The following is a 25,760-nucleotide window of genomic DNA, read 5'->3' as shown; positions in this document are numbered from 1 at the left end:
CCTGCTCATTAGCTAGGGTCCTGCCCTTGATAAGGCCCAACGGCCCTCGTTGGCCATCCCCCATCGTCACCAACCCTTCTTGGTGATGGTGGGGCAGTAATGGCAAGAGCTTGCAGCCCATATCGCTTAGTTTCTCTCTCTTTTTTTTAGCTTATTTTTTAAAATTTAATTTAAATAAATATTGCATTAAAAATAAGTTTTGGACCAAAACGATATAGTCTTAGTTTTATATTTCATGATTAGTCACGTTATTGCCACGTGGGAGAGAGAAAATATTAAAAAAAAGAAGTCATGGCAGCATTTTTTGTTAGCCAAAGTGAAGGTAGAGTTAATGGAATGACTAGATTGTACTCATTTGGCAATTTTTAAGACTTATTGTTTTTTATAATACTTTCATGATAAGTTTTAAAACTTATAATAAATTTATTCTGCTTTCCATTTCTATAGTTAAAGATCCTCCTAGTTTTTAGGGTGATGTGGTGAATGGTATCTAAGAGGTAAGAGGTTCCCACTCTACAATACAATTCAGCTTTGAATAAGTTCAACAGTTATTCAAAATAGACCGATGTGACTCAGTTCAAATTGAAGTGGGTCGATGGGCAAGCTTTTTTTTTTATTGGTTCTTGACCGCCTCTGACCATCCACAATATAAAATTGTGAACTCGATTGGTCACCTAGCCGATACCTAGTTGAATCAACTAGTCCGATCCGATTTTTAAAATATCGGCAAGGTGGTAATTTATTGGGAGATAAGTTAGTGAGTCACACTAATTTAGGTTAGTAATCCCTAAATAGAATTAGTAAATTGCTAACTAAGACCGGTAAAAAAGGGTAACTCAATAAAAAAAAGTCGGTAAGTTCAAAAACAATTAGAACATCGATAATTAACTCAAATGAGAATTGGTATTGGAAAATTAGTTGATAATTTACTTTGACAAAGTTAATAAATCGCTCTAATCTTGAATAGTGATTTTATGTAACAGTTGATAAATTTGAAAAGGTGGTAAATTATGCAAATAAAAGTCGGTTAGTTAAATGCAAAATGTACTAATTTGCAAACTATAAAAAAAGTTAATAATTTCATAAAAGTTAGAAAGGTTACCAACAAAATACTTAAAAATCGGTCGTTTTCATCAACAGTATCAGTGACTCTTACTAATTGAGATTAGCTGGCATGGGAAGAAAAACCCGTATTGTTTGGGCACGGGACAATAGAATTTTGCGCCCATCCTACGTTCAAGGAGGCGAACCATACTTAGCTTGTCGTTTGTTTACAATTAGCCCGACCAATTTCAACTGAATCCCATGTGCAAATCCCATATACCAGCGGCTTCGCCAGCAAAACCACCAAACCGATAGAATCTCAAGAATCTAGGGTCCGTTTGTCTGAGGTATAACTGTTTTTTGGGAGATTGATTTCCGACCTTCCGGTATTGGGATAACGGAAAATTAATCAATCTAGGGAAAATGTTTTCAATGGACTGGAAACAACATGATTAGATTTAGAGAAAACGACTTTCCCTTTTGATAGGAAAGAAATTGCTTCCTCTCCTTACTTTCCCTAAATCACCAAATAAATAAAAATTAACCATTAATCTCCATGAAAAATACTTTTTTGTATTACGAAATTTTCAGTAAAATAAATATAGCCATACATATTGCTCTTCACCAGGCAAAACGACCAAACCATTTTCCGGATAATCTCAAGAATCTCACAATTCCATCTTCATGTTCCTAAACGAGCAAATATCCGCAAATGAGAACTGCAGTCTTGAGCGAAGACAGTGAATGAATTCCTGAAACCACGAATATTGCTCTTCTATTTCTTGTTAATTTCATGATTAGTCCACTTCATGATCCCTAAATTCTGCGTCTCATTTCTATTGTTTTGCAGCAATAGCTAAATAAGTGATTTGGCTATAGTGAGGACCTTATCTTACAGAACAATGAAAACACAAACCTGGGTCATACCAGCGAAGTTTGCGCAAAATCCATTAGAAACACTGCTAAGAAAACCAATATATTCTGATAAATCGACCAACCAGAATTGGAAGCATATCACCACAAATGACATAGCATAATTTTGTCAAATTTATGCGAAGAAAAGACGTGTGTACTGTACCTTTCCCCTAAAGTTTGTGCGAAATCCATTAGAAACACTGCTAAGAAAACCAACATATTCTGATAAATCGATTAAGCAGAATCGGAAGCACATTACCGTATCGTAATTTTGTCGAATTTATGCGAAGAAAAGGCGTGTGCATTGTACCTTTCCCTCGAAGTGTGTGTAAAATCCATTAAAAACAGTGCTAAGAAAACCAACATATTTTGATAAATCAACTAACCAGAATCGGAAGCACATCACCACAAATGACGTATTGTAATTTTTGTCGAATTTATGTGAAGAAAAGGCTTTTGTACTGTACCTTTCCCTAAAGTTTGTGCGAAATTCATTAGAAATACTGCTAAGAAAACCAACATATTCTGATAAATCCACTAACCAGAATCGGAAGCACATCACCGTAGATAACGCATTATAATTTCGTCGAATTTATGCGAAGAAACGGCATGTGCATTGTACCTTTCCCTCGAAGTTTGTGCAAAATCCACTAGAAACACTGCTAAGAAAATCAACATATTATGATAAATCGACTAACTAGAATCAGAAGTACATCACCACAAATGACGTATCATAGTTTTCGTCGAATTTATGTGAATAAAAAGTGTGTGTGCTGTACCACCGGCCATAGTAACTCTGCTTGGTAGGCTCCTGACCTTTGAAGGGAAAGGTTAGGAGTTCGAAACCCCTGCAACGCAAGTTGCAGGGAGGCTAGCAGGCCATTAGGTGATTTACGTGTGGCGTCCTAGTAGTGGGTCATAGCTAGCGTCAAAAAGTAGTTTCTCCAACACTGAAAAAAGAAAAAGGAAAAAAAAGTATGTATGGTGGCTGTCGGTCAAGTAGTTCCTCCAAGACCGAAAAAAAAAAAAGAAAAAAAAAGTGTGTGCGCTGTACCTTTCCCCTCAAGTCTAATGCACTCTGAAATAAGAGTTCGGAATGGACTGCCATCCATCGGAATTGAATTCCCATTCTTTGGGATAGGATTTAACCTCCGTGTAGGATTGTCAAGGAAATGGGACTCCAAAAAGCAAAACCCAGATATAAGGAATGAGGTTCCGACAAAACTATGACATATAGGCCTATTTGGTTAAGCTTTGCAAATGAGCTTTGGGACTCTACAGTGCTTTGGCCAAATGCAAATGCGTTTGGTTCGTTTTTTTGCGCGACTTTGACAAGATGCAATTGCATCTCCAAAGAAGTCTAAAGGCCTTTAGCCCAATGGAGCTTTTGAGGTGCATTGGCAAGTTGCATCCTGAGAATGCAAGTCGGTACTGTTCATCTTCTCCAAGCCACCGCTGATTGGAGGCCAACGACCGCCGGCCAAGGGGTTGTGCACACCGCGACATGCCGGCGATTGCCGCCTAAGGGTAGCTCGACCTCGCGACCCCGGTGATTGCCACTGGGTTTGCGCGGCCTCGGCGGCCGTCGCCTAGGTTCGCTCGACTCCGGCGACCATCTGGAGGCTAGATCCGCCATCCGGCCATCGGATCCGGTGGCGAGATGGGCGGGCTTCAAAAAAAATAAAATAAATAAAATAAATAAATAAAAATATATATATTTTTTTTAATTTAATAAAAATTAATTACAAATGCAAATTTTACCAAACGATATTTTGGCAAAAGTTGTTTCACAATGTAAATTTTACCAAACAATATTTGTATTTCGGAAAACCCCATTTGCTCAAAGGTATTTACATTTTTGCAAATGCATTCCCTAAAGCTGAACCAAACGGGTCCATAATTCCCTAGATTTGAGGGGCTCGTTTGATTTGTAGGAATGGGAAGAAGGCATGAAAATTCCACAGATAGGATTATCAAGGGAATGGGATCACAGCTAGCAAAACCCAATAAAAAGGAATGAGATTTCGACAAAGTTGTGTCATATGATTCCCATGGATTTGAGGAGCTCGTGAGATTAGAAATTTGAGTATCATTCCTCTTCAATTACTTCAATCGACTCAGGAATAAAGGAGGAAGGCCATTCCAACATCACCACATATCCTCTATAGGACGGACTAGAAGGTTTGCATCAGCTAGTTTGTAAAATTGCAGTTTTCGTAAACGAGTGGATGCAGGAACACAGGACTAGAATGGCAACGATCGCCCAAGTTGAGGCCATGGTGATCAACAGAAAGTGCAAAGTCTCTGAATTTTTTCTGCGCTCTCCCAACAGAGGGAGAGATGCAAAGTATGTGGAAGTGAGATTAAGAAGTGGAGCTTGTGCATATATAAAACACATTTTGAGAAAAGTAAGGTCAAAACAAAATGTGAGAAAATGGGACTCCAGCCTTTAGCAAAGCCATAAGGTTTTTTATTTGGCGCATTTCACAAGGCTTTTACATTTGATTATTTTATTTTATATTTTAGTTCGGCTGGGACACTGTAACATTGCAAAACAAATATAAAACACATTTTGAGACTTTTTATGGCATTCTTGCACTTAGTAACGATAACACACGTCGTAACATTTTATGGTACAACTGTTGTAGATGCTCAATATAATATTTCATTAGAATAATTCTGAAAAGTGGTTTTGAACATCCAAAATCCTCTGATCAAAAGCTTTAACATTTATTATAAATTATGTTCGGCTCATAATCTTGTAATTTCAGATTCCAACCTGAGCTACTTCCGCTCAAAGTTGGAAGGTGCTTCGAAAAGTTTTCCTGAACTGTTCCGTGTTTTTTTTACTGAAACCTTCTTAGATAAATTTCCTTTTCACTGAAAAGTAGTTTTCTCAAAGAACCGGGAAGCTATACTGAACAAGAAACCCCCTCTCATCATTGTTAATCCACTCCTTGCAAAATCCCACTCATTTTACCATGTCTTGCTCTTCCTGATTCACTCTTTTGCTCTTGCTCCTTTGCCTTCCCAATTTTTGTGTTGATTTTGCATTGAATTCAGCTAAGGCATTCACTTTCGTTACCAAGTCCATCTTTTCCCCTTAGAGAAGCTCTCAGCTGATAAGCTTCTTATATTTGCGCAGCTTTCATGGAGGTCAATGCAAGTTCGTTAGAGAAGAAAGAAGCAAATGAAGTTGTCCTTCTGATTCCAGGCGTTGAATGTCAAAGAAGAGGTTCTTCACCAAAACCAAACACTGAGCCAATAGAGCTTGAAAATCCTCCATCAAGTTCACGAAACAGAGAGTCGATCTCATTGTCTTTGCTCGGGAAGCTGAAATGTAGATTCATGGAACTGCGGCATCCTAGTGATGCAAGTGCTAGTGCATCAACGCCTAGGATATATCCAATCGGTTCAGTTCCATCACCAGCTGCAGAGGAGGAAGATGATGAGGATGTGTGCGAGACTGTGAATCCCAAGTCCCGAGTTGTGTTAGGCAAAAGGAAGGTTGTTTTGGCCCAGTGGGTTGCGTTTGTATGCATCACTGGGCTCCTGATTGCGAGTTTAACCATTCGTGTTCTGCGAAATACCGTTATTTGGCATGTGCATTTGTGGGGATGGTGTTTGCTGATGTTGGCAATCTTTTGTGGTAGGTTGGTGACTTACTGGTTGATCACATTATTAATTTCCTTGATTGAGAGGAAGTATCTGCTCAAAAGGAATGTTTTGTACTTTCTCGTTGCACTCAAGGACAGTGCCGAGGTGTTCGCATGGTTGGGTCTGGTTTTTTCAGCCTGGGTTTGGCTGATAGACCATAGAGTGAAACGATCAAGACCGACGACTGGGATTCTGAACAGGGTAACGAGGGCGCTTGCTTCTTGTCTCCTAGGAGCTGCCTTATGGCTGATCAAAACATTTCTGATAAAATTGCTTGCTGCTTCTTTTCAATGCAAGAGATTCTTTGATCGCATTCAAGATGACATCTTTCAATAATACTACGTGATAAGGAAACTTTCCAACCCCGTGGGTAAAAAGATGAGTCTCGAGGTGAACATAGAGAAGCTAACAACGATGAAGGCGGATAAAGTTTCTGCTAGGACAACGAAAAATTTGATTAAGTTCATCAAGCACCGGGAGCCATCGACTCTTACCCATTCCCTTGGTGAGGCACAGCAACAAGATAAGGAGATCACCGATGAACAAAAAGCCAAGGATGCTGCCAAAGCTATATTCAAGAACGTTGCCAAGTCAGGGAGCCAGTGAGAGCGCTAACTTCCAAAACTCTTTCCTACTCTAGCAAATGATGATGTTGCTTCAAAGCTCCAGGATTAGCGCAGTTGGTTGGGACTTTGGAGATTACCCTTTCGAATCTCACCAACTGCATGCAAATTGCTCTATATCTAGGCATTTTGCACAGGTCAAAGCCTGGATTTAATAATTCCTGGGGCTGCCTTTAGATAGCCATGTGTCCAACCCACGCCCTTGGGTTATTAAAAAAGATGTTATTGCTCCAGAGTATATTACTGATTCCTGTTTTCTACATTTTACTAGGTTTATCGAGGAGAATGAGCTTTTGGACTTCATGACGAAGGAGCACGTCGAGAAATTATTTGCTTTCTTTCCCGAAGCAAAAGAAACTCGGAAAATCAGAAAGTCATTTTTCAAGAGGTGGCTGGTAAGTGCATATCAGATCTCTTTGCTGACTCTTATCTCGCTTCCAAGCCAAATCTTCTATGGAGCTTTTTTCTAACAAACTGAAATTAGGGAGATTTTTGGAACCTGAAAGAACTGTTGGCTGGGCATGCATATTGACCGACAGACAAACATAGACATAAGGACATGATAGGAATTATATAGTTCACGTCTGCAGGTGATGTTCAGTCGTGAACAAAAATCATTCATTCGCGTCTTAAAGGATACGAAAACAGCCATCAAGGAGCTGGACAACCTTGCTTCAGCAGTTTTGCTCGTCATGGTCATCATTCTGTGGTTGCTTCAGACAGGATTATTGACGACGCAAGTTCTCATCTTTATTTCGTCGCAGCTTTTGCTTTTACAGTTCATTTTTGGGGACTCTGCCAAACGCGTGTTTGGAGCTATCGTGTTTGTATTCGTGATGCATCCATTCGATGTGGGTGACCACTGCCTTGTCGATGGGGACAAGGTCAATGACTAAGCCTATGACTATGATGACTGGTTTGTACAAATTCCATATTATTCTGACTTTCTGATTCATGACAGTTGGAGGTTGAGGAAATGAATATCATGACTACTGTCTTCCTGACAAAGGACGGTGAAAAGAAATCTTACCCAAATTCAGTTCTGGCCTCTAAACCCATCAGCAACTACAGCCGGAGCGCAAACATGAGCGAATCTTTGGAGTTCGTTGTCGATCTCTCCACTTCAGTCGAGAGCCTTGAAGCTTTGACAAATAAAATAAGAGAGTGCGCCATCTGCTTTTCCTGAATCTCCCTTTATAGGCTGTTAAAAATTTGACTGGACAGAAGCACGTTTTGGATATCAATGATAGTTTGCGGTTTGAATTTGTGCAAATATATGTGCATATGGCATAGATGAGAGTATTCAATAGATAGGTTATGGAATATGGAAATATAGTTTAATAGTTTTTATATGGAGCACATATGGGGCTAGTTGGAACGGTGAGGGAGCTAGGGGATATGCACATCAGAACATGCACAAGTTTAGCCAATTCTTTTGTCCTTTTGCAGCCACATTTCGACCCACTTTCTTTTCTTCATTAATAAGCTTTTTGCACCCCCGGTTAAGGTTAAGGTTATACCTCACTGCGAACTATTGACTTTCTTCTCTTTTTTAATAAGCTTATTCACATATGTGTCATGTGAACTCAGACCCGTCATAAACATCCTCTCTTTTTGGGTTTTGAAGCTGTTGCTTGGGGTACAAGAAACTCTGGTGTATGTGTGCATGTGCGCTTTCATTTTAGCAATGCCGAGTATTTTACGAGGTGCAAATTCTGATTGAATAAGCCTTCAGGTACATAGAAAGGAAGCCGAAACACTGGCATCGGGATCACAGTATTGAGTTTAAGGGGATTGCGGAAGTTGACAACTCGAAGGTCTTGAAGATGGCTCTCCATGTCACCCACACATTGGATTTCCAGGAGGTCATGGAAAGGACCAACGGAGATCCGAGCTCGTGCTGGAGCTGAAGAAAATTTTCGAAGAACTCCATCTCAAGTAACGCGTGCTTCCTCAGTAATATTCATCTCAGTTAGAATGGGTCAGCGGCAGCTACTGTGCATGGTTGTGACGACTCCAGGAGCGAGGCGTTCCCAGTAATCTGCAAACATACGAGAATGGCACTTCATATCTGCTTTTTTTTTTCCTGCTTTTCTTTCTTGTTTGGCTAAGAAAGCGTGCGACTATGTTCTTCGCTTGATCATAAATGACATATTGCATAAGAATTACAATGTTCCTCTATGAATTGGCTGAAAATCTATAAGAACAGAATCAAATAAGTGGAGGACTGACCAGATTTCACGATAGCTTTGCTCTGATCATTTAATTCTGCTTTAGTTTTCTCCTTAGCTGGTCAGCCTTTTAACTTCTAGTGACCAGCAAACCTGCACATGCTAATATAAAACCCTGACGAAATAAGATAGTCTAAGACTTAATTCTCGTATGAACTCGAGACAAACTCAACAACAGGAATGTTTTATGAAAAGCGATGATTGTACATGACCATGAGCTGAGTCTCCATATAAACCCCAATGCTATCCTCCCTTTGACTTTTCATTACGTAATTGACTGCACTGAGGCCGATCCAAATGGATCTACGGATGACATAAACATTGAGGCTTCCTTAATCATGTGATGTTTATTGGTACTTTACTTTATTAATTATTGACAACATGGATCGAATATTCACTGAGTTTTAGGATTGAGCCATCGTGCCCCTTTCGGAGAACGTTCGGATTGATTGCTCTTTCCAAATCTGTAGCATTTTCTTGTGGGGTCGATCTCTCTGACTTATAATTAGCAAATCAGGAGTCTTCTTCACATGAAGATTACACCATTTCTATATGCTAGTTAATGAATGGAATTCGTCTTGATATGAAGTGATAATGACACAAATGGTCCTTGAAATTATTCTAAGGAGTGCATGGAAGAAAATCAAATCAATTTTTTCATATCAATGGCGGAAAATAATTTCTAGTTCATTTTCAAGTTTCAACCGAACACTAAAAAAAAGTGTAATTTTTCTGGAAAATATTTTTCAAAAACACCACATTTTCTACTAAATGAATGGAGCCTAAATTCCATTTTCATTTTCCTAAATGAACAAATATTTCCAAATGAAAACTGCAGTCTTGAGCGAAGAGAGTTCATGAATTCCTGAACTTACAAATATTGCTCTTCTATTTCTTGTTAAATTCAGGAATCGTGTTAAATTCAGGAATAGTCCACTTCACGATTCCTATATTATGCATCTCATTTCCCTTGTTTTGCAGCAAAAGCTTCCCCGGAAAATGCATGAAATAAGTGATTTGGCTACGGTGATGACCTAATGTTTTAGAACAATGAAACGCAAACTTGGGTCATAGCAGCGAAGTTTGTGCAAAATCCATAAGAAATCCTTCTAAGAAAACCGACACATTCTGATAAACAGAGCAACCAGAATCACAAGCACATCACCACAAATGACGTATCGTAATTTTCATCGAATTTATGCGAAGAAGAGGCACGTGGACCGTAACTTTCCCTCTTATTTTTGGTTCGCTCTGAAAAGAGAGTTCGTATTGGACTCCAATTCATCGGAATTGAATTCCCATTGTCTAGGATAGAATTTAATCTTTGTGGAGGATTGTCAAGGAAACGTGACTCCAACAAGCAAAAACCCAGATAACACGGAATGAGGTTCCGACAGAACCGTGGCATATAATTACCTAGCTTTGAGGGCTCGTTTGATTTGTAGGAATGTGAAGAAGGCGTGGAATTTCCGCAGATAGGATGATCAAGGGAATGGGATTACAGCTAGCGAAACCCCATCAACTTTGTCGGAAGGTTTGCTTCATATCATCCATTGATTTGGTGATTGGGTTGCACTGTAGGACAGGACAGGAAGGTTTGCATCAGCGAGTTCATAAAATTGCAGTTTTCGTAAACGAGTGGATGTAGGAACAGAGGATTAGAATGGCAATGATGGCGCAAGTTCAGACCATGGTGATCAACAGAAAGTGCAAAGTCTCTGAATTTTTTCTTCGCTCCCAACAGAGAGAGGAACTCCAGCCCTTAGCAAAGCCATAAGGTATTTTCATTTCACAAGGCTTTTACATCTGATTACCACGAGACATTGTAACATTGCAAAACATAAATAAAATCATATTTTAAGACTTTTTATGGCATTCTTGCACTTAGTAATGGCAACGCACGTCATAACATTCTATGGTACAACTGTTGTAGATGCTCAATATAATTATTTCATAAGAATAATTCTGAAAAGTGGTTTTGAGCATCCAAAATCCTCTGATCAAATGCTTTAATATTTATTATAAATTATGTTCGGCTCCTAATCCTGTAATTTCAGATTCCAACCTGAGCTACTTCCGCTCAAAGTTGGAAGATGCTTAGCAAAATTTTCCTAAACTGTTCTAACTGTGTTTTTTTTTTCAACTGAAACCTTCTTAGATTTTCCTTTTCCCTGAAAAGTAGTTTTCTCAAAGCAAATTCATGCTCTCTTCTTTAAGAGCCCTTTAAATAGGGCCTCCCGTGAACCTATACTGAACCAAAAACCCCCTCTCATCATTGTTAATCCACTCCCTGCAAAAATCCACTCATTTTACCATGTTCTGCTCTTCCTGATTTACTCTTTTGCTCTTGCTCCTCTGCCTTTCGACTTCTTCTGCTGATTTTGCGTTGAATTCAGCTAAGCCGTTCACTTTCGTGATAGAGTCTATCTTTTTACTCAGAGAAGCTCTCGGCTGAGAAGCTTTTATATTTGTGCATCACTCATGGAGGTCAATGCGAGTCCGTTAGAGAAGAAAGAAGCAAATGAAGTTGTCCTTATGATTTCAGGCGTTGAATGTCAAAGCAGAGGTTCTTCACCAAAACCGAACACTGAGCCAATAGAGCTTGAAAATCCTCTGTCAAGTTCACAAATCTCCAATTTGACAAGCCCCTCTGCTATGGAGCTCACTCAGTCGATCCCGACTCCGAGTGAGCTTCTGAATATCCAGGCCGGAAAGTCCATCTCAAGTTCCACATACGCGAAGCTGAAATCGAGATCCATGGAACTGCCGCATCCTAGTGATACGAGTGCTACTGCATCTAAGGACGCTGTGGAACTGGAGCCGAGCACGTTTCCAGTCGGTCCGGTGCCATCACCGGCTGCAGAGGAGGAAGACAATGAGCATGTGTCTGTTAAAGAAGCTGACTTGAAGACTGTATCTGTGGCAATGCATCGCATCTGTGGCAATGCATAAGAAACGAAGAAACATTTGAAGATAATTCAAGACTGACTTGAAGAGAGAGTTTGCTCATCACACGTGTTTGCAGAGCTGGAAGACTTAAAACAAAAGTAAATACACGTGTCATAATTCATTAGAGCGGTTAGTCTGTTATATGTAAAACCGAAGTTGTTAAACCGGTGTTGAGTCGGTTGATTCGTTTTTCATCATCTTCCTTGAGTATAAAACTACAGAGGATAGCATAGATAGAAGGTGGGGAGAAAAGCAAGAAGTGTAATTGAAGAACAGATAGAGAAAGCTCTCAGTTGAATGTATGCTTTTGCTCCTTTTGATTCGAGAAGAAAAGAAATCCTTCCTCTTCATCTTGTGTTCTCTGTTCTTCATTCTCTATTCTCTGTTCTTTGTTTTCTCTGTTCTTCGTTTCTTCACAGTGTCTGAGACTTTGAATTCCAAGTCCCAAGTGATGTCGGGCAAAATGAAGTTTGTTTTGGCTCAGCTGGTCATGTTTGTGTGCATCACTGGGCTCCTGATTGCGAGTTTAACCATTCGTGTTCTGCGAAATACCGTTATTTGGCATGTGCATTTGTGGGGATGGTGTTTGCTGATGTTGGCAATCTTTTGTGGTAGGTTGCTGACTCACTGGTTGATCACATTATTAATTTCCTTGATTGAGAGGAAGTATCTGCTCAAAAGGAATGTTTTGTACTTTCTCGTTGAACTCAAGAACAGTGCCAAGGCGTTCGCATGGTTGGGTCTGGTTTTTTTAGCCTGGGTTTGGCTGATAGACCATAGAGTGAAAGGATCAAGACTGACGACTGGGATTCTGAACAGGGTAACGAGGGCGCTTGCTTCTTGTCTCCCAGGAGCTGCCTTATGGCTGATCAAAACATTCCTCATACAATTGCTTGCTGCTTCTTTTCAACACAAGAGATTCTTTTATCGCATTCAAGATGACATCTTCCAATACTACATGATAGGGATACTTTCCAACCCCATGGATCCAAAGAAAAGTCTCAAGGTGAACGTAGAGAATCTAAGAAGGATGAAGCCGGATAAAGTTTCTGCTTGGACGATAAAACAATTGATTAAAGTCATTAAGGGCTGGGATTTATCGACTCTTACCCAGTCCCTCGATGAGGCAGAGCAACAAGATGAGGAGATCACCGATGAACAAAAAGCCAAGAATGTTGCTAAAGCTATATTCAAGAACGTAGCCAAGTCAGGGAACAAGTGAGAGCTCTAACTTCCTTGCATCTAGCAAATTATGCTGTTGCTTAGCATCTTCAGGATTGGCACAGTTGGTTGGGTTTTTGGGGGGTTTCTAGCTCAGGAATAGAGGTTACCCCTTCGAATCTCACTAATTGCAAGCACATTGCTTTATATCCGGGCAATTTGGACAGGCTAACAAAGGACTGGATTTAATAGTTCATGAGGATGCCTTTAGATAGCCGGGCGTCCAACCTTGCCCTTGGGTTATTGAAAAAAATCTTATTGCTCCAGAGCGCTACTGATGCCTGTTTTCTGCTTTTACTAGGTATATCGAGGAGGATGACCTTTTGCGCTTCATGCCGAAGGAATACGTGGAGAAATTCTTCTCTTTGATTCCCGCATCGGCAGAAACTCGGAAGATCGATGAGTCGTCTTTGAAGAGCTGGCTAGTAAGTGCCTATTGGATCATTAAGGTTTTGACTTGTGCAGAGCAGTTCTTATCTCGCTTCCTAACCGAATATTCTATGGAGCTTGTTTCTAACAAGCTGAAATTAAGGAGATTTTTGGAAGTTGAAAGAACTAAAAAACCATGTATAAGGACAGACAGATAAATACAGACATAAGTGTTAGAAGAATTAAACAAGTTTTGCAAGATCAGAAGTGCATAGAAGTCAGCATCAGTAGAAAAGCCAAACCTGAAGAAGCAACTGAAACAGAGGAAGCTGAAACAGAGGAAAGTCGTGAGTTGGCGATCCAATTGAACTAATGAGCTGGCGATCCGTGACAACAGGAGTTGATCCATGAGCTGGCAATCCGTGGCAACAGGAGCTGGTGATCCATGAGAGTAAAACTGAATCACAGAAGCAGGTCAAGTGAATCAGAAAGAAGCTACACAGTCAGAAGAAATACACGTGTATTGCTTATCTTCTGTTGTAACAATTTGATAACAGAAAACAGTTGAGCTAGTGAGTTAGTATAAAAGGAAAATAGAGAACGAGAGAGAGAAGGGGGAATTCATTGTTAGTTCTGAGTTGCTGAGCTCTTTCTGTTCTTCATCAGAAGCTTTTTCTTCGTTCTCTGTATTTTGGAATTGATGAAAGATTGTGTAAAGAAGAACTCGAAGTTCTGAAGAAGAAATATAACAGAAGTCTGAGGTATTTTCATTGATTGCTCGAAGATCTTGTTCTGTATTCGATTTCTTCTCAATAAGGACATGATCAAAATTATATAGTTCACGTCTGCAGGTGAATGTCAATCATGAACGGGAATCGCTCACGCTCGTCCTCAAGAGGGTGCGAAAAACCATGGAGGAGCTGAACAAACTCGCTTCAGCAGTTACGCTCATTGTAGTCATCATTATGTGGTTGCTTCTGATGGGATTGTTGACAACGCAAGTGCTCATCTTCATTTCGTCTCAGATTTTACTTTTCACGTTTATTTATGGGGATGCTGCCAAAAAGTGGTTCGAATCCATTGTGTTTGTCTACGCGATGCATCCGTTCGATGTGAAAGACCGCTGTATTATCGATGGGGTAGAGGTGAATGACTAAGCCTACGACTCTGCATGACTGCATTGTACAGATTCCACATCTGTCTTACTTTTTGATTCATGACAGGTAGAGGTTGAGGAGACGAATACCCTGAGTACCATCTTCTCGAGAAACGACGGTGAAAGGATATTTTACCCGAATTCAGTTCTTGCCTCTAAAGCAATCAGCAATGTCAAGAGGAGCTTGACCACGAGTGACTCCGTGGAGTTCACGGTCGATTTCTCCACTTCAGTCGAAATCCTTGAAGCTTTCAAAGATAAAATAAGAGAGTGAGCCATCTGCTTTTCCTGAATCTCTCTTTTTAGGCATTGTTTTGGTTTGTGTGGAAGCGTGTGTGCAAGCGTGTGTTTGGTATTCACGGCAAAGAGCAAGGGCCAAGAGACCAGGGAATAATATAGTTTTAAAATTGACACAAACAATCTCTAAAAGTTTGGAATCCTACCGAACAAATTGAAAATTCATGGATCATAAATTAAAGCGATGATTATATTAAATAAATTAAAAATTCAAAGATGACATTACATGTTAAGTCAAAATTTAGAAATAATTTATGTTATTATCTCATACACTTTTTATCGAGTGAAAAATGGTTATAAGGCTATGAGACTACTTCGTAGGCTGAAAAGAATGGTTAATGAAAAAAAGTTAGTACAAAGTTTGAGCCTTTGAGGGGTGCGTGGGCAGAGGCTGTTTGGTCTCAGCTTTATTCTGCTTTATGCCTAGCGCTTGAAGACCAATTTATTGGCCTCTTCCGCCGCTAGAGTGGATAAACAATCTCCGCTGAGTCAGAGATTTTTAATTTTTGATTCAACAATGTTCACGGCCCTAATGTCCACCACGATACTTGCAGATATACTTCCAAGACAATAATTTCGCTAGACACATCTAGACTTTTCTACAAATGTTTTTCCTAGAATGCTCCCGAAATTGGATCAACATTTTAACACATTGATTGTCTCACCTCTCAAACCGTAAGTGTGGATACAGAAATTTGTGTACGAGGAGTTTCTCCATTATGTTCCAACGATGAGCTTGTTGACTTATGCATCATGTGAACTCAGACCCATCACAAATGTCCTCTGCTTTTGGGTTTTTGAATGTGTTGCTTGGAGTTCTAGAAATTCTGGTCTATGCGTGTGCGTGGCTTTCATTTTAGAAATGCCAAGCGTTTTACAAGGTGCGAGTTCTGACTGAATAAGCCTCCAGGTACTTAAAAAGCAAGCCCAAACACTGGCAACTGGATCACAGCGTTGTGTTTAAGGAGATTGCGGACGTTGACAACTCGAAGGTCTTGAAGATGGCTCTCCACGTCAACCACACGGCGAATTTCCAAGAGGCCCTGGAAAGGACCAAGCGGAAATCCGAACTCGTGTTGGAGCTGAAGAAAATTTTCGATGAACTCCATCTCAAGTAACGCGTGCTTCCTCAGTTGGTTCGTCACAGTTAGAATGGGTCGGTGGCCTTTACTGTGCACGGTTATGACGACTCCAGGAGCACGGCGTTCCTAGTAATCTGCAAATATGCGAGACTGGGACTTCATATCTGCCTTTTTTCTTTCCTGCTTTTCTTTCGTGTTTGGCTAAGAAAGTGTGTGACTATGTTCTTCGTTTGATCATAAATGACATATTGCATAAGAATTACAATGTATAGGCTGAACCTATAAGAACAGCATCAAATAAGTGGAGCAGTGACCAGATTTCACGATGGTTTTGCTCTGATCATTTAATTCTGCTTTAGTTTTCTCCTTAGCTGGTCAATCTTTTAACTTCTACTGACCAGCAAACGTGCACATGCTAATAATACACCCTGACTAGATAAGATAGTCTAAGACTTAATTCTCGTATGGACTCAAGACAAACTCAACAACAGGAATGTTTTATGAAAAGCGATGACCATGAGCTGTGTCTCCATATAAACTTTAATGCTATCCTCCCTTTGACTTTTCAATACGTAATCGACTGCACTGAGGCCGATCCAAATGGATCTCCGGATGACATAAACATTGAGGCTTCCTTAATCATGTGATTTTTATTGTACTTTATTAATTATTAACAACATGGATCGATTATTCACCGAATTTTAGGATTGAGCCATTGTGTCCCTTTCGGAGCAAGTTCGGATTGCTCTTTCCAAATCTGTAGCATTTTATTGTGGGACCGACCTCCCTGACTTGTAATTAGCAAGTCAGGAATCTTCTTCACATGAAGATTACACCATTTCTATATACTAGCTAATGAATGGATTTTGTCTTAATATGAAGTGATGATGACACAAATAGTCCCTGAAATTATTCAAAGGAGTGCATGAAAGAAAATCAAATCAAAATTTTCATACCAAATGGAAAAAAATATTTTCTAGTCCATTTTCAGGTATTAGCCAAAACCAGAAAATATTTTAATTTTTTTGGAAAATATTTTTCAGAAACACCATGTTTTTTACGAAAAGAACAGAGCCTGAATTCCATCTTCATTTTCCTAAATGAACAAATATTTCCAAATGAAAACTGCAGTCTTGAGCGAAGAGAGTTCATGAATTCCTGAAGTTACAAATATTGATTCCTAAATCATGCGTCTCATTCATGAACAGTCCACTTCATGATTCCTAAATTCTGCTTTTCATTCCCCTTGATTTGCAGGAACAGCTTGCCTGGAAAATGCATGAAATTAGTGATTTGGCTACGGCGATGACCTAATGTTTTAGAACAATGGAAACACAAACCCAGGTCATAGCGGCGAAGTTTGTGCAAAATCCATAAGAGACCCTTCTATGAAAACAGATATGTTCTGATAAATCGAGCAACCAGAATCGGAAGCACATCACTACAAATGACGTATCATAATTTTCGTTGAACTTATGCGAAGAAGAGGCATGTGGACTGTAACTTTCCCCCTGATGTTTGGTTCGCTCTGAAAAGAGAGTTTGAATTGGACTCCGATTCATTGGAATCGAATTCCCATTGTCTGGGATAGAATTTAATCTCTGTGGAGGATTGTCAAGGAAACGTGACTCCAACAAGCAAAAACCCAGATAACACGGAATGAGGTTCCAACAAAATCGTGGCATATAATTCCCTTGCTTTGAGGGGCTCGTTTGATTTGTATGAATGTGAAGAAGGCGTGGAATTTCCGCAGATAGGATGATAAAGGCAATGGGATTACAGCTAGCAAAACCCAATATAAAGGAATGAGATTCAGCCAAAGTTGTGTCATATGATTCCCTGGGCTTCGAGGGGCTCGTTTCATCAGCAATTTGAGTATCATTCTTCTTCAATTACTTCAATCGACTTAGGAATAAAGGAGAAATGCCATTCCATTATTGCGTTATATCATCCATTGATTCGGTGATTGGGTTGTACTATAGGACAGGACAGGAAGGTTTGCATCAACGAGTTCATAAAATTGCAGTTTTTGTAAACGAGTGGATGCAGGAACACAGGATTATAATGGCAACGATCGCCCAAGTTGAGGCCATGGTGATCAACAGAAAGTGCAAAGTCTGAATTTTTTATGCGTTCTCCCAACAGAGAGAGAGAGATGCAAAGTATGTGGAAGTGAGATTAAGAAGTGGAGCTTGTGCTAGAGAAAAGTAAGGTCAGTGAGAGGGACTCCAGCCTTTAGCAAAGCCATAAGGTTTTTTCATTTCACAAGACTTTTACATTTGATTACGGCTGGGACACTGTAACATTGCAAAACATATATAAAACACATTTTGAGACTTTTTATGGCATTCTTACACTTAGTAACGACAACACCCGTCGTAACATTTTATGGTACAACTGTTTTAGATGCTCAATATAATATTTCATAAGAATAATTCTGAAAAGTGGTTTTGAGCATCCAAAATCCTCTGATCAAAAGCTTTAATATATAGTATAAATTATGTTTAACTCCTAATCCTGTAATTTCAAAGTCCAACCTGAGCTACTTCCGCTCAAAGTTGGAAGATGCTTAGCAAAATTTTCCTAAACTGTTCTAACTGTGTTTTTTTTTTCAACTGAAACCTTCTTAGATTTTCCTTTTCCCCGAAAAGTAGTTTTCTCAAAGCAAATTCATGCTCTCTTCTTTAAGAGCCCTTTAAAATGGAGCCTCCCGTGAACCTATACTGAACCAAAACCCCCTCTCATTGTTAATCCGCTCCCTGCAAAACCCCACTCATTTTACCATGTTTTGCTCATCCTGATTCACTCTTTTCCTCTCGCTCCTTTGCCTTTCGACTTCTTCTGCTGATTTTGCGTTGAATTCAGCTAAGGCGTTCACTTTCGTAATAAAGTCCATCTTTTCCTCAGAGAAGCTCTCAGCTGAGAAGCTTTTATATTTGTGTAGCACTCATGGAGGTCAAAGTAAGTTCGTTAGAGAAGAAAGAAGCAAATGAAGTTGTCCTTATGATTTCAGGCGTTGAATGTCAAGGCAGAGGTTCTTCACCAAAACCGAACACTGAGCCAATAGAGCTTGAAAATCCTCTATCAAGTTCACAAATCTCCAATTTGACAAGCCCCTCTGCTCTGGAGCTCACTCAGTCGATCCCGACTCCGAGTGAGCTTCTGAATATCCAGACCAGAAAGTCCATCTCAAGCTCTACAAATGAGAAGCTGAAATAGAGATCCATGGAACCGCCGCATCCTAGTGATACAAGTGCTAGTGCATCTAAGGGCGCTGTGGAACTGGCGCTGAGCAAGTCTCCAGTCGCTTCGGTTCCATCACCGGCTGTAGAGGAGGAAGACGATGAGGATGTGTGCGAGACTGTGAATCCCAAGTCCCAGGTGATGTCAGGCAGAATGAAGTTTATTTTGGCTCAGCTGGTCATGTTTGTGTGCATCACAGTGCTTCTGATTGCAAGTTTAACCATTCGTAATCTGCGAAATATAGTTATTTGGCATGTGCATTTGTGGAGATGGTGTTTGCTGATGTGGGCAATCTTTTGTGGCAAGCTGGCGACAGATTGGTTGGTCACATTAATGGTTTGGTTGATTGAGGAGAAGTATCTGCTAAAAAAAAATGTTTTGTACTTTCTAATTGCATTAAAGCACAGTGCTGAGGTGTCCCCTGGTTGTGTCTGGTCATTTTAGCTTGGTTTTTGCTGATAAATCATGGAGTGAAATGCTCGAGACACACGACCAAGATTCTGAACTGGGTCGCGAGGGCCCTCTTGTCTTGTCTTGTAGGAGCTGCCTTATGGCTAATCAAATCAGTCCTGATAACGTCGCTTTGTGTTTCTTTTCAACACAAAATATTCTTTAATCGCGTGCGAGATTGCTTCTTTCAACACTATGTGATAAGGCAACTTTCCGGCCCCGTGGTTCCAAGTCTCAAAGTGAATATAGAGAAGCTTATAAAGATGAAGCTGGATAAAGTTTCTCCTTGGAAGATTATAAATCTTGCCGATTCCCTAGATGAGGCAGAGCAACGACATAAGGAGAGGACTGATGGACAAGAAGCCAAGGATGCTGCTAAAAAGATATTAAAAAACGTAGCCAAGTCAGGGAGCCAGTGAGAGCACTAACTTCCTTAAACTCTCTTCTACTCTAGCAAATGATGCTGTTGCTTCGAAGGTCCAGGATTGGTGCAGTTGGTTGGGACTTCGGGGGGTTTCCAGCTGAGAAAATAGAGTTTAACCTTTTGAATTTCACCAACTGCATGCAGATTGCTCTAGATTTGAGAAATTTGCACAGGCCAAAGACTGGATTTAATAGTTCATGGGGCTGCCTTTAGATAGCCGGGTGTCCCACCCATGCCCTTGGGTTATTTAAAAAGATCTTATTGCTCCAGAGTATATTACTGATTCTGTTTTCCACATTTTACTAGGTTTATCGAGGGGAATGAGCTTTTGCGCTTCATGCCGAAGGAACACGTAGAGAAATTATTTGCTTTCTTTCCCAAAGCAAAAGAAACTCGAAAAATCAGGAAGTTGTTTTTCAAGAGCTGGCTGGTAAGTGCATATCAGATCTCTTTGCTGACTCTTATCTCGCTTCCAAGCCAAATGTTCTATGGAGCTTTTTTCTAACAAACTGAAATTAGGGAGATTTTTGGAAGCTGAAAGAACTGTTGGCTGGGCATGCATATTGACCGACAGACAAACATAGACATAAGGACATGATCTTGTTAAAATATTTTGGATGTGTGCGCTGCGGAAGCATGATTTTGATATTAGTTATAGTTTTTTATTAGAGATGTGTGCAAGTGTATGGTATATTTTGTAGAGGATGGACAAGGGACAAGATAGGATAATTAAAGGACAAAGAACATGGGATATAATTTATCTAATTATCTAATTGATGAAAATTGATAGTACAAGATATTTTGATATAATGGAGGAGTATTTCATAACATAGAAACCATCTTAACTCTACTCCTCCACACACGGTGGAGGTCTAAACCTCGCGCACACAAATGAATGAACTACAAGCCTATTTATAAGCATGATCACTGCCTTAGTGCAACATTCTAGATTTCTATAGAATGTTGTCTATGTAGGCTTCATCTAGGAAATTCTAGATTGTAGTTCTTCTAGAGACTTCTCCTGAACATTTTTCCACTTTCTTCCAAAAACTTCATCTAGGAAATTTTAGAATTTTAGCAACTCTAGGAAATTCTAGAAAATGGATCACTATTTCCAATATATCTAAACTATATAGTTCACGTCTGCAGGTAGATGTCTATCGTAAACAAAAATCACTCACTAACGCTTTCAAGGGTATGAAAAGTGCCATCAAGGAGCTGAACAACCTCGCTTCAGCAGTTTCGCTCGTCGTGATCATCATTCTGTGGTTGCTTCTGACAGGATTATTGACGACGCCAGTGCAAATCTTCATTTCGTCGCAGCTTTTGCTTTTTGAGTACATTTTTGGAACGCTGCCAAAGACTTGCTCGAAGCTATCTTGTTTGTATTCGTGAAGCATCCGTTCGATGTGGGTGACTGCTGCGTTGTCGATGGGGTTGAGGTGAATGACAGCCTATGACTCTGCATGACTGGTTTGTACAGATTCCATATTGGTCTGACTTTTTGATTCATCACATATGCAGGTTGAGGAAATGAATATCATGACTACTGTCTTCCTGACAAACGACGGCGAAAAGATATCTTACCCAAATTCAGCTCTGGCCTCTAAATGCATCAGCAATTTCGACAGGAGCCCGCACACGAGCGAATCTGTGGAGTTCATAGTCGATTTCTCCGCTTCAGACAAGAGCCTTCAAGCTTTGAAAGATGAAATAAAAACGTACGCCGTCTCCTCCTCCTGAATCTCTCTTTTAATGCATCTAATGCTGCACCTCACACAAACGATTGCTTGTGTACGTCGCATTGAAACTGTTGCGACTTATCCTTCCCGTCCGAAGGGGAAAGGACAACAGAATTTAGGAGTATATCCTTGCCAGCCCATGACTCTCAATTAGGCGCTGGCTCTCCCCTCACATTAAGTTAGACATTCAATTTTGGACTCATCTCACTCTAGATAGCTATGTCGAAGTCAACGAGCTGCAAAAGAGAGATTATGGTGGCGGGTCTGGGTCTAGTAACAAGGAGACAACAGGCAACAACGAGCTGGGTTGTGTTCCTACGGCACACCAACAAGTGGCAAATCGGCTAATAATGATGGTGGCGACTGGCGAGGGTGTGGTAAATCTAGGGTTGTTGGATGTAAGCTTGCTGTATAAAGAGGGTTCTTGCGAATTGCAGGCTGCAATTGAGAGAGAGAGAGAGAGAGAGTGCAGAGGATCGCACAAGCTTGAAGAGAGACTGAGAGAGAGAGGTTGGTACGCTTAGGTTACGTTTGGTCGTATTAAAGTCGAATATGTTCACATCATATACATTTTTTATTTATTTATATAAATGTCATATCATTATAAATGAACCTAAATCTTCATAAATGAAGATGGTGAAAATATCTCGTAACACTATTCCTTAAATTATTTATTTTTTATTTTATTTTTCCTCTTTTTTATATTATTTTCATTATTATTTCTTTTTTTCCCTTTCATCATTCTTTAATAAAAATTTATCAAATAGTAAACTGTACTAACATATTTAAAATACAAAAATACCTAAAATATATAATAAATATAAATATTTAATATAGATTGAATGTTTATTATAAAATAGAATTAAAATTGAATATAGAAATTAAAATAAGATTAATTAAAAATAAATTTTAATTTTTTTAATTTTTATTTTCTTAAATTAGAATTCAAATATAATTTATATTGAAATATAATTTCAATTTTGTTAATTTAATAAGTTTGTTATTCAAGAAAAATAATTTAAAAATCCTATCCACCTTTATCCTACCTCCCCCATGGGATAATTTTATCCTGTTTATATCCTCCTTATATCCGACTTTAGCTTATCCCGAGTGAGCACCAAACGTAGGATAGAATAAATTATATCATATCCCGAATTTTATCCTGACTGCCAAACGGAGCCTTAGGGTCTTCCTTTTTAAATTATATCTAAAAATCAGTTCCAAAATCGGTCCGGTTCTAGTGGGTTTTCATTCGGAGTCAAGAATAGGATCGGTTCCAACCGGTTCCCAAAAATTGGAATCGATTCCCAGCCCTTTTTTTTCGGGTGATTTGGTTCGGATTTCGAGTAAATCTGGTTCGGTTGCATACCGCTAGTACCAGCGTCCTCGTCACACTGCAGGGAAGTGAGGGAAAGAGAGGAAAAGGAGGAAAGGGCTGGGCCGAGGAGAAGAAAAATGGGAAAGGGGTTGGGCCCAAGTGGGGGAAGGAACAAGGAAAAGAAGAAGGGGCTCTCCAGGCCTAACCATAGCCCGGCCCCACTCTCTTTTTAATTAATAATTAATATATAATTTAAAATAATAAAAATGAATTTTTTTAAATAAATTCTATTGCTATCGATGCAAATGTAATACTTATATGCTTATGCAATTTAATTAAAAATTGTTTTTTAGGGGTTAAAAATAAATACCTAATTTTCTATGTAATTAAATCTTAAATGAGAAGGTAAACTTGGGTGTTAATAGAAACCTGCACTGTCTAAAAAGGCAAGAATTCGGAAGAAACGCTAGTGTGGATACAGAATTTTGTGTGTGGAGAAGTTTGTCAATTATGGTTATAATGATGACTTATGCATCATATGAACTCAAGCCCATCACAAACAATCTCTGCTTTTGGCTGTTGAAGCTGTAGCCTGGAGTTCAATAAATTCTTGTCCGTGTGTGCGCTTTCATTTTAGCACTGCCACGTATTTTACAAGGTGCAATTCTGATTGAATAAGCCTTCAGGTATTCACCTAATTTTAGGATTGAGCCATTGTGTCCCTTTCGGAGCAAGTTCGGATTGCTCTTTCCAAACCTGTAGCATTTTATTGTGGGACCGATCTCCCTGACTTGCTAATTACAAGTCAGGAATCTTGTTCACATGAAGATTACACCATTTCTATATGCTAGCTAATGAATGGATTTCGTCTTAATATGAAGTGATGATGACACAAATAGTCCCTGAAATTATTAAGGAGTGCATGAAATAAAATCAAATCAAAATTTTCATACCAAATGGAAAAAAAAAATATTTTCTAGTCCATTTTCAGGTATTAACATCAGAAAATATTTTAATTTTTCTGGAAAATATTTTTCAAAAACACCACGTTTTCTACGAAACGAACGGAGCCTAAATTCCATCTTCATTTTCCTAAATGACCAAATATTTGCAAATGAAAACTGCAGTCTTGAGCGAAGAGAGTTCATGAATTCCTGAACTTACAAATATCGATTCCTAAATTCTGCGTCTCATTCCCCTTGATTTGCAGCAATAGCTTGCCCGGAATATGCATGAAATAAGTGATTTGGCTACGGTGATGACCTAATGTTTTAGAATAATGAAAACGCAAACCCAGGTCATAGCGTCGAAGTTTTTGCAAAATCCATAAGAAACCCTTCCAAGAAAACCAACATATTCTGATAAATCGAGCAACCAGAATCGGAAGCACGTTAATACAAATGACGTATCGTAATTTTCGTTGAACTTATGCGAAGACAAGGCGTGTGGACCATAACTTTCGCCCTGATGTTTGGTTCGCTCTGCAAAGAGAGTTCGAATTGGACTCCAATTCATCGGAATCGAATTCCCATTATCTGGGATAGAATATATTCTCTGTGGAGGGTTGTCAAGGAAACGCGTGACTCCAACAAGCAAAAACCACGATAACACGGAATGAGGTTCCCAAAAAATCGTGGTGTATACTTCCCTAGCTTTGAGGGGCTATGATTTGTAGGAATGTGAAGAAGGCGTGGAATTCCCGCAGATAGGATGATCAAGGCAATGGGATTACAGCTAGCAAAACCCAATAAAAAGGAATGAGATTCCGCCAAAGTTGTGTCATATGATTCCCTGGGCTTCGAGGGGCTCGTTTTATTGGAAATTTGAGTATCATTCCTCTTCAATTACTTCAATCGACTTAGGAATAAAGGAGAAACGCCATTCCATTATTGTGTCATATCATCCATTGATTCGGTGATTGGGTTGTAGAATAGGACAGGACAGGAAGTTTTGCATCAACGAGTTCATAAAATTGCAGTTTTCGTAAACGAGTGGATGCAGGAACACAGGATTAGAATGGCAAGGATTGCCCAAGTTCAAGCCATGGTGATCAACAGAAAGTGCAAAGTCTCTGAATTTTTTATGCGTTCTCCCAACAGAGAGAGAGATGCAAAGTATGTGGAAGTGAGATTAAGAAGTGGAGCTTGTGCTAGAGAAAAGTAAGGTCAGTGAGAGGGACTCCAGCCTTTAGCAAAGCCATAAGGTTTTTTCATTTCACAAGCCTTTTACATTTGATTACGGCTGAGACATTGTAACATTGCAAAACATATATAAAACACATTTTGAGACTTTTTATGGCATTCTTGCACTTAGTAACGACGACACACGTCGTAACATTCTATGGTACAGCTGTTGTGGATGCTCAATATAATATTTCATAAGAAACTCTGAAAAGTGGTTTTGAACACCCAACATCCACTGATCAAAAGCTTTGATATTTATTATAAATTATGTTCGGCTCCTAATCTTGTAATTTCGAAGTCCACTTCCGCTCAAAGTTGGAAGATGCTTAGTAAAGTTTTCCTAAACTGTCCTGTGTTTTTTATACTGAAACCTTCTTAAATGAATTTCCTTTTCACTGAAAAGTAGTTTTCTCAAAGAAAATCCTTGCTCTCTTCTTTAAGAGCCCTTTCAATAGAGCCTCCCGTGAAGCTATACTGAGCAAGAAACCCCCTCTCATCATTGTTTATCCACTCCTTGCAAAATCCCACTCATTTGACCATGTCTTGCTCTTCCTGATTCACTCTTTTGCTCTTGCTCCTTTGCCTTTCCACTTTTTGTGTTGATTTTGCATTGACTTCAGCTAAGGCAATCACTTTCGTTACCAAGTCCATCTTTTCCCCTTAGAGAAGCTCTGAGCTGATAAGCTTCTTATATTTGTGCAGCTTTCATGGAGGTCAATGCAAGTTCGTTAGAGAAGAAAGAAGCAAATGAAGTTGTCCTTCTGATTCCAGAGGTTGAATGTCAAAGAAGAGGTTCTTCACCAAAACCAAACACTGAGCCAATAGAGCTTGCAAATCCTCCATCTAGTTCACGAAT

The 25,760-nt window shown here is 39.4% G+C and overlaps 2 protein-coding genes and 1 non-coding gene across 3 annotated transcripts; all 3 read left to right on the top strand.

The window, feature by feature from the left end:
* The first annotated feature begins 6,582 nt into the window (after positions 1 to 6,582).
* Positions 6,583 to 8,277, top strand: LOC120286690 (mechanosensitive ion channel protein 10-like). Its single transcript, XM_039299078.1, has 3 exons — positions 6,583 to 7,123; positions 7,201 to 7,403; positions 7,975 to 8,277. Exons 1-3 carry the CDS (start codon positions 6,833 to 6,835, stop codon positions 8,147 to 8,149), a joined length of 669 nt encoding a protein of 222 aa, XP_039155012.1. The 5' UTR covers positions 6,583 to 6,832; the 3' UTR covers positions 8,150 to 8,277.
* Positions 8,278 to 10,951: 2,674 nt separating this feature from the next.
* Positions 10,952 to 15,580, top strand: LOC104431806 (mechanosensitive ion channel protein 10-like). Its single transcript, XM_039300136.1, has 6 exons — positions 10,952 to 11,411; positions 11,839 to 12,637; positions 12,942 to 13,065; positions 13,861 to 14,154; positions 14,233 to 14,435; positions 15,373 to 15,580. The coding sequence occupies exons 1-6, from the start codon at positions 10,952 to 10,954 to the stop codon at positions 15,578 to 15,580; spliced, it is 2,088 nt and encodes a 695-aa protein (XP_039156070.1).
* Positions 15,581 to 18,126: 2,546 nt separating this feature from the next.
* LOC104440238 lies at positions 18,127 to 25,723 on the top strand. The gene is made up of 6 exons (XR_005545360.1): positions 18,127 to 19,652; positions 19,968 to 20,091; positions 20,944 to 21,103; positions 21,186 to 21,382; positions 24,723 to 24,885; positions 25,607 to 25,723. It is a non-coding gene; the product is annotated as an uncharacterized LOC104440238 (transcript).
* Positions 25,724 to 25,760: the final 37 nt, after the last annotated feature.

Source organism: Eucalyptus grandis, chromosome 8 (assembly GCF_016545825.1).
Source record: "Eucalyptus grandis isolate ANBG69807.140 chromosome 8, ASM1654582v1, whole genome shotgun sequence".
In the NCBI taxonomy this organism is placed as follows: domain Eukaryota; kingdom Viridiplantae; phylum Streptophyta; class Magnoliopsida; order Myrtales; family Myrtaceae; genus Eucalyptus; species Eucalyptus grandis.
This window is presented reverse-complemented; position numbering and strand designations above follow the sequence as displayed.

Coding starts and splice junctions, on each gene's coding strand:
- LOC104431806 (XM_039300136.1), top strand. CDS start 10,952: ATGGAGGTCAATGCGAGTCCGTTAGAGAAGAAAGAAGCAAATGAAGTT. Junction 11,412..11,838: donor GGCAATGCATCGCATCTGTG/GCAATGCATAAG, acceptor GTTTCTTCACAG/TGTCTGAGACTTTGAATTCC. Junction 12,638..12,941: donor GTAGCCAAGTCAGGGAACAA/GTGAGAGCTCTA, acceptor TGCTTTTACTAG/GTATATCGAGGAGGATGACC.
- LOC120286690 (XM_039299078.1), top strand. CDS start 6,833: ATGTTCAGTCGTGAACAAAAATCATTCATTCGCGTCTTAAAGGATACG. Junction 7,124..7,200: donor GCCTTGTCGATGGGGACAAG/GTCAATGACTAA, acceptor GATTCATGACAG/TTGGAGGTTGAGGAAATGAA. Junction 7,404..7,974: donor TTGACAAATAAAATAAGAGA/GTGCGCCATCTG, acceptor ATAAGCCTTCAG/GTACATAGAAAGGAAGCCGA.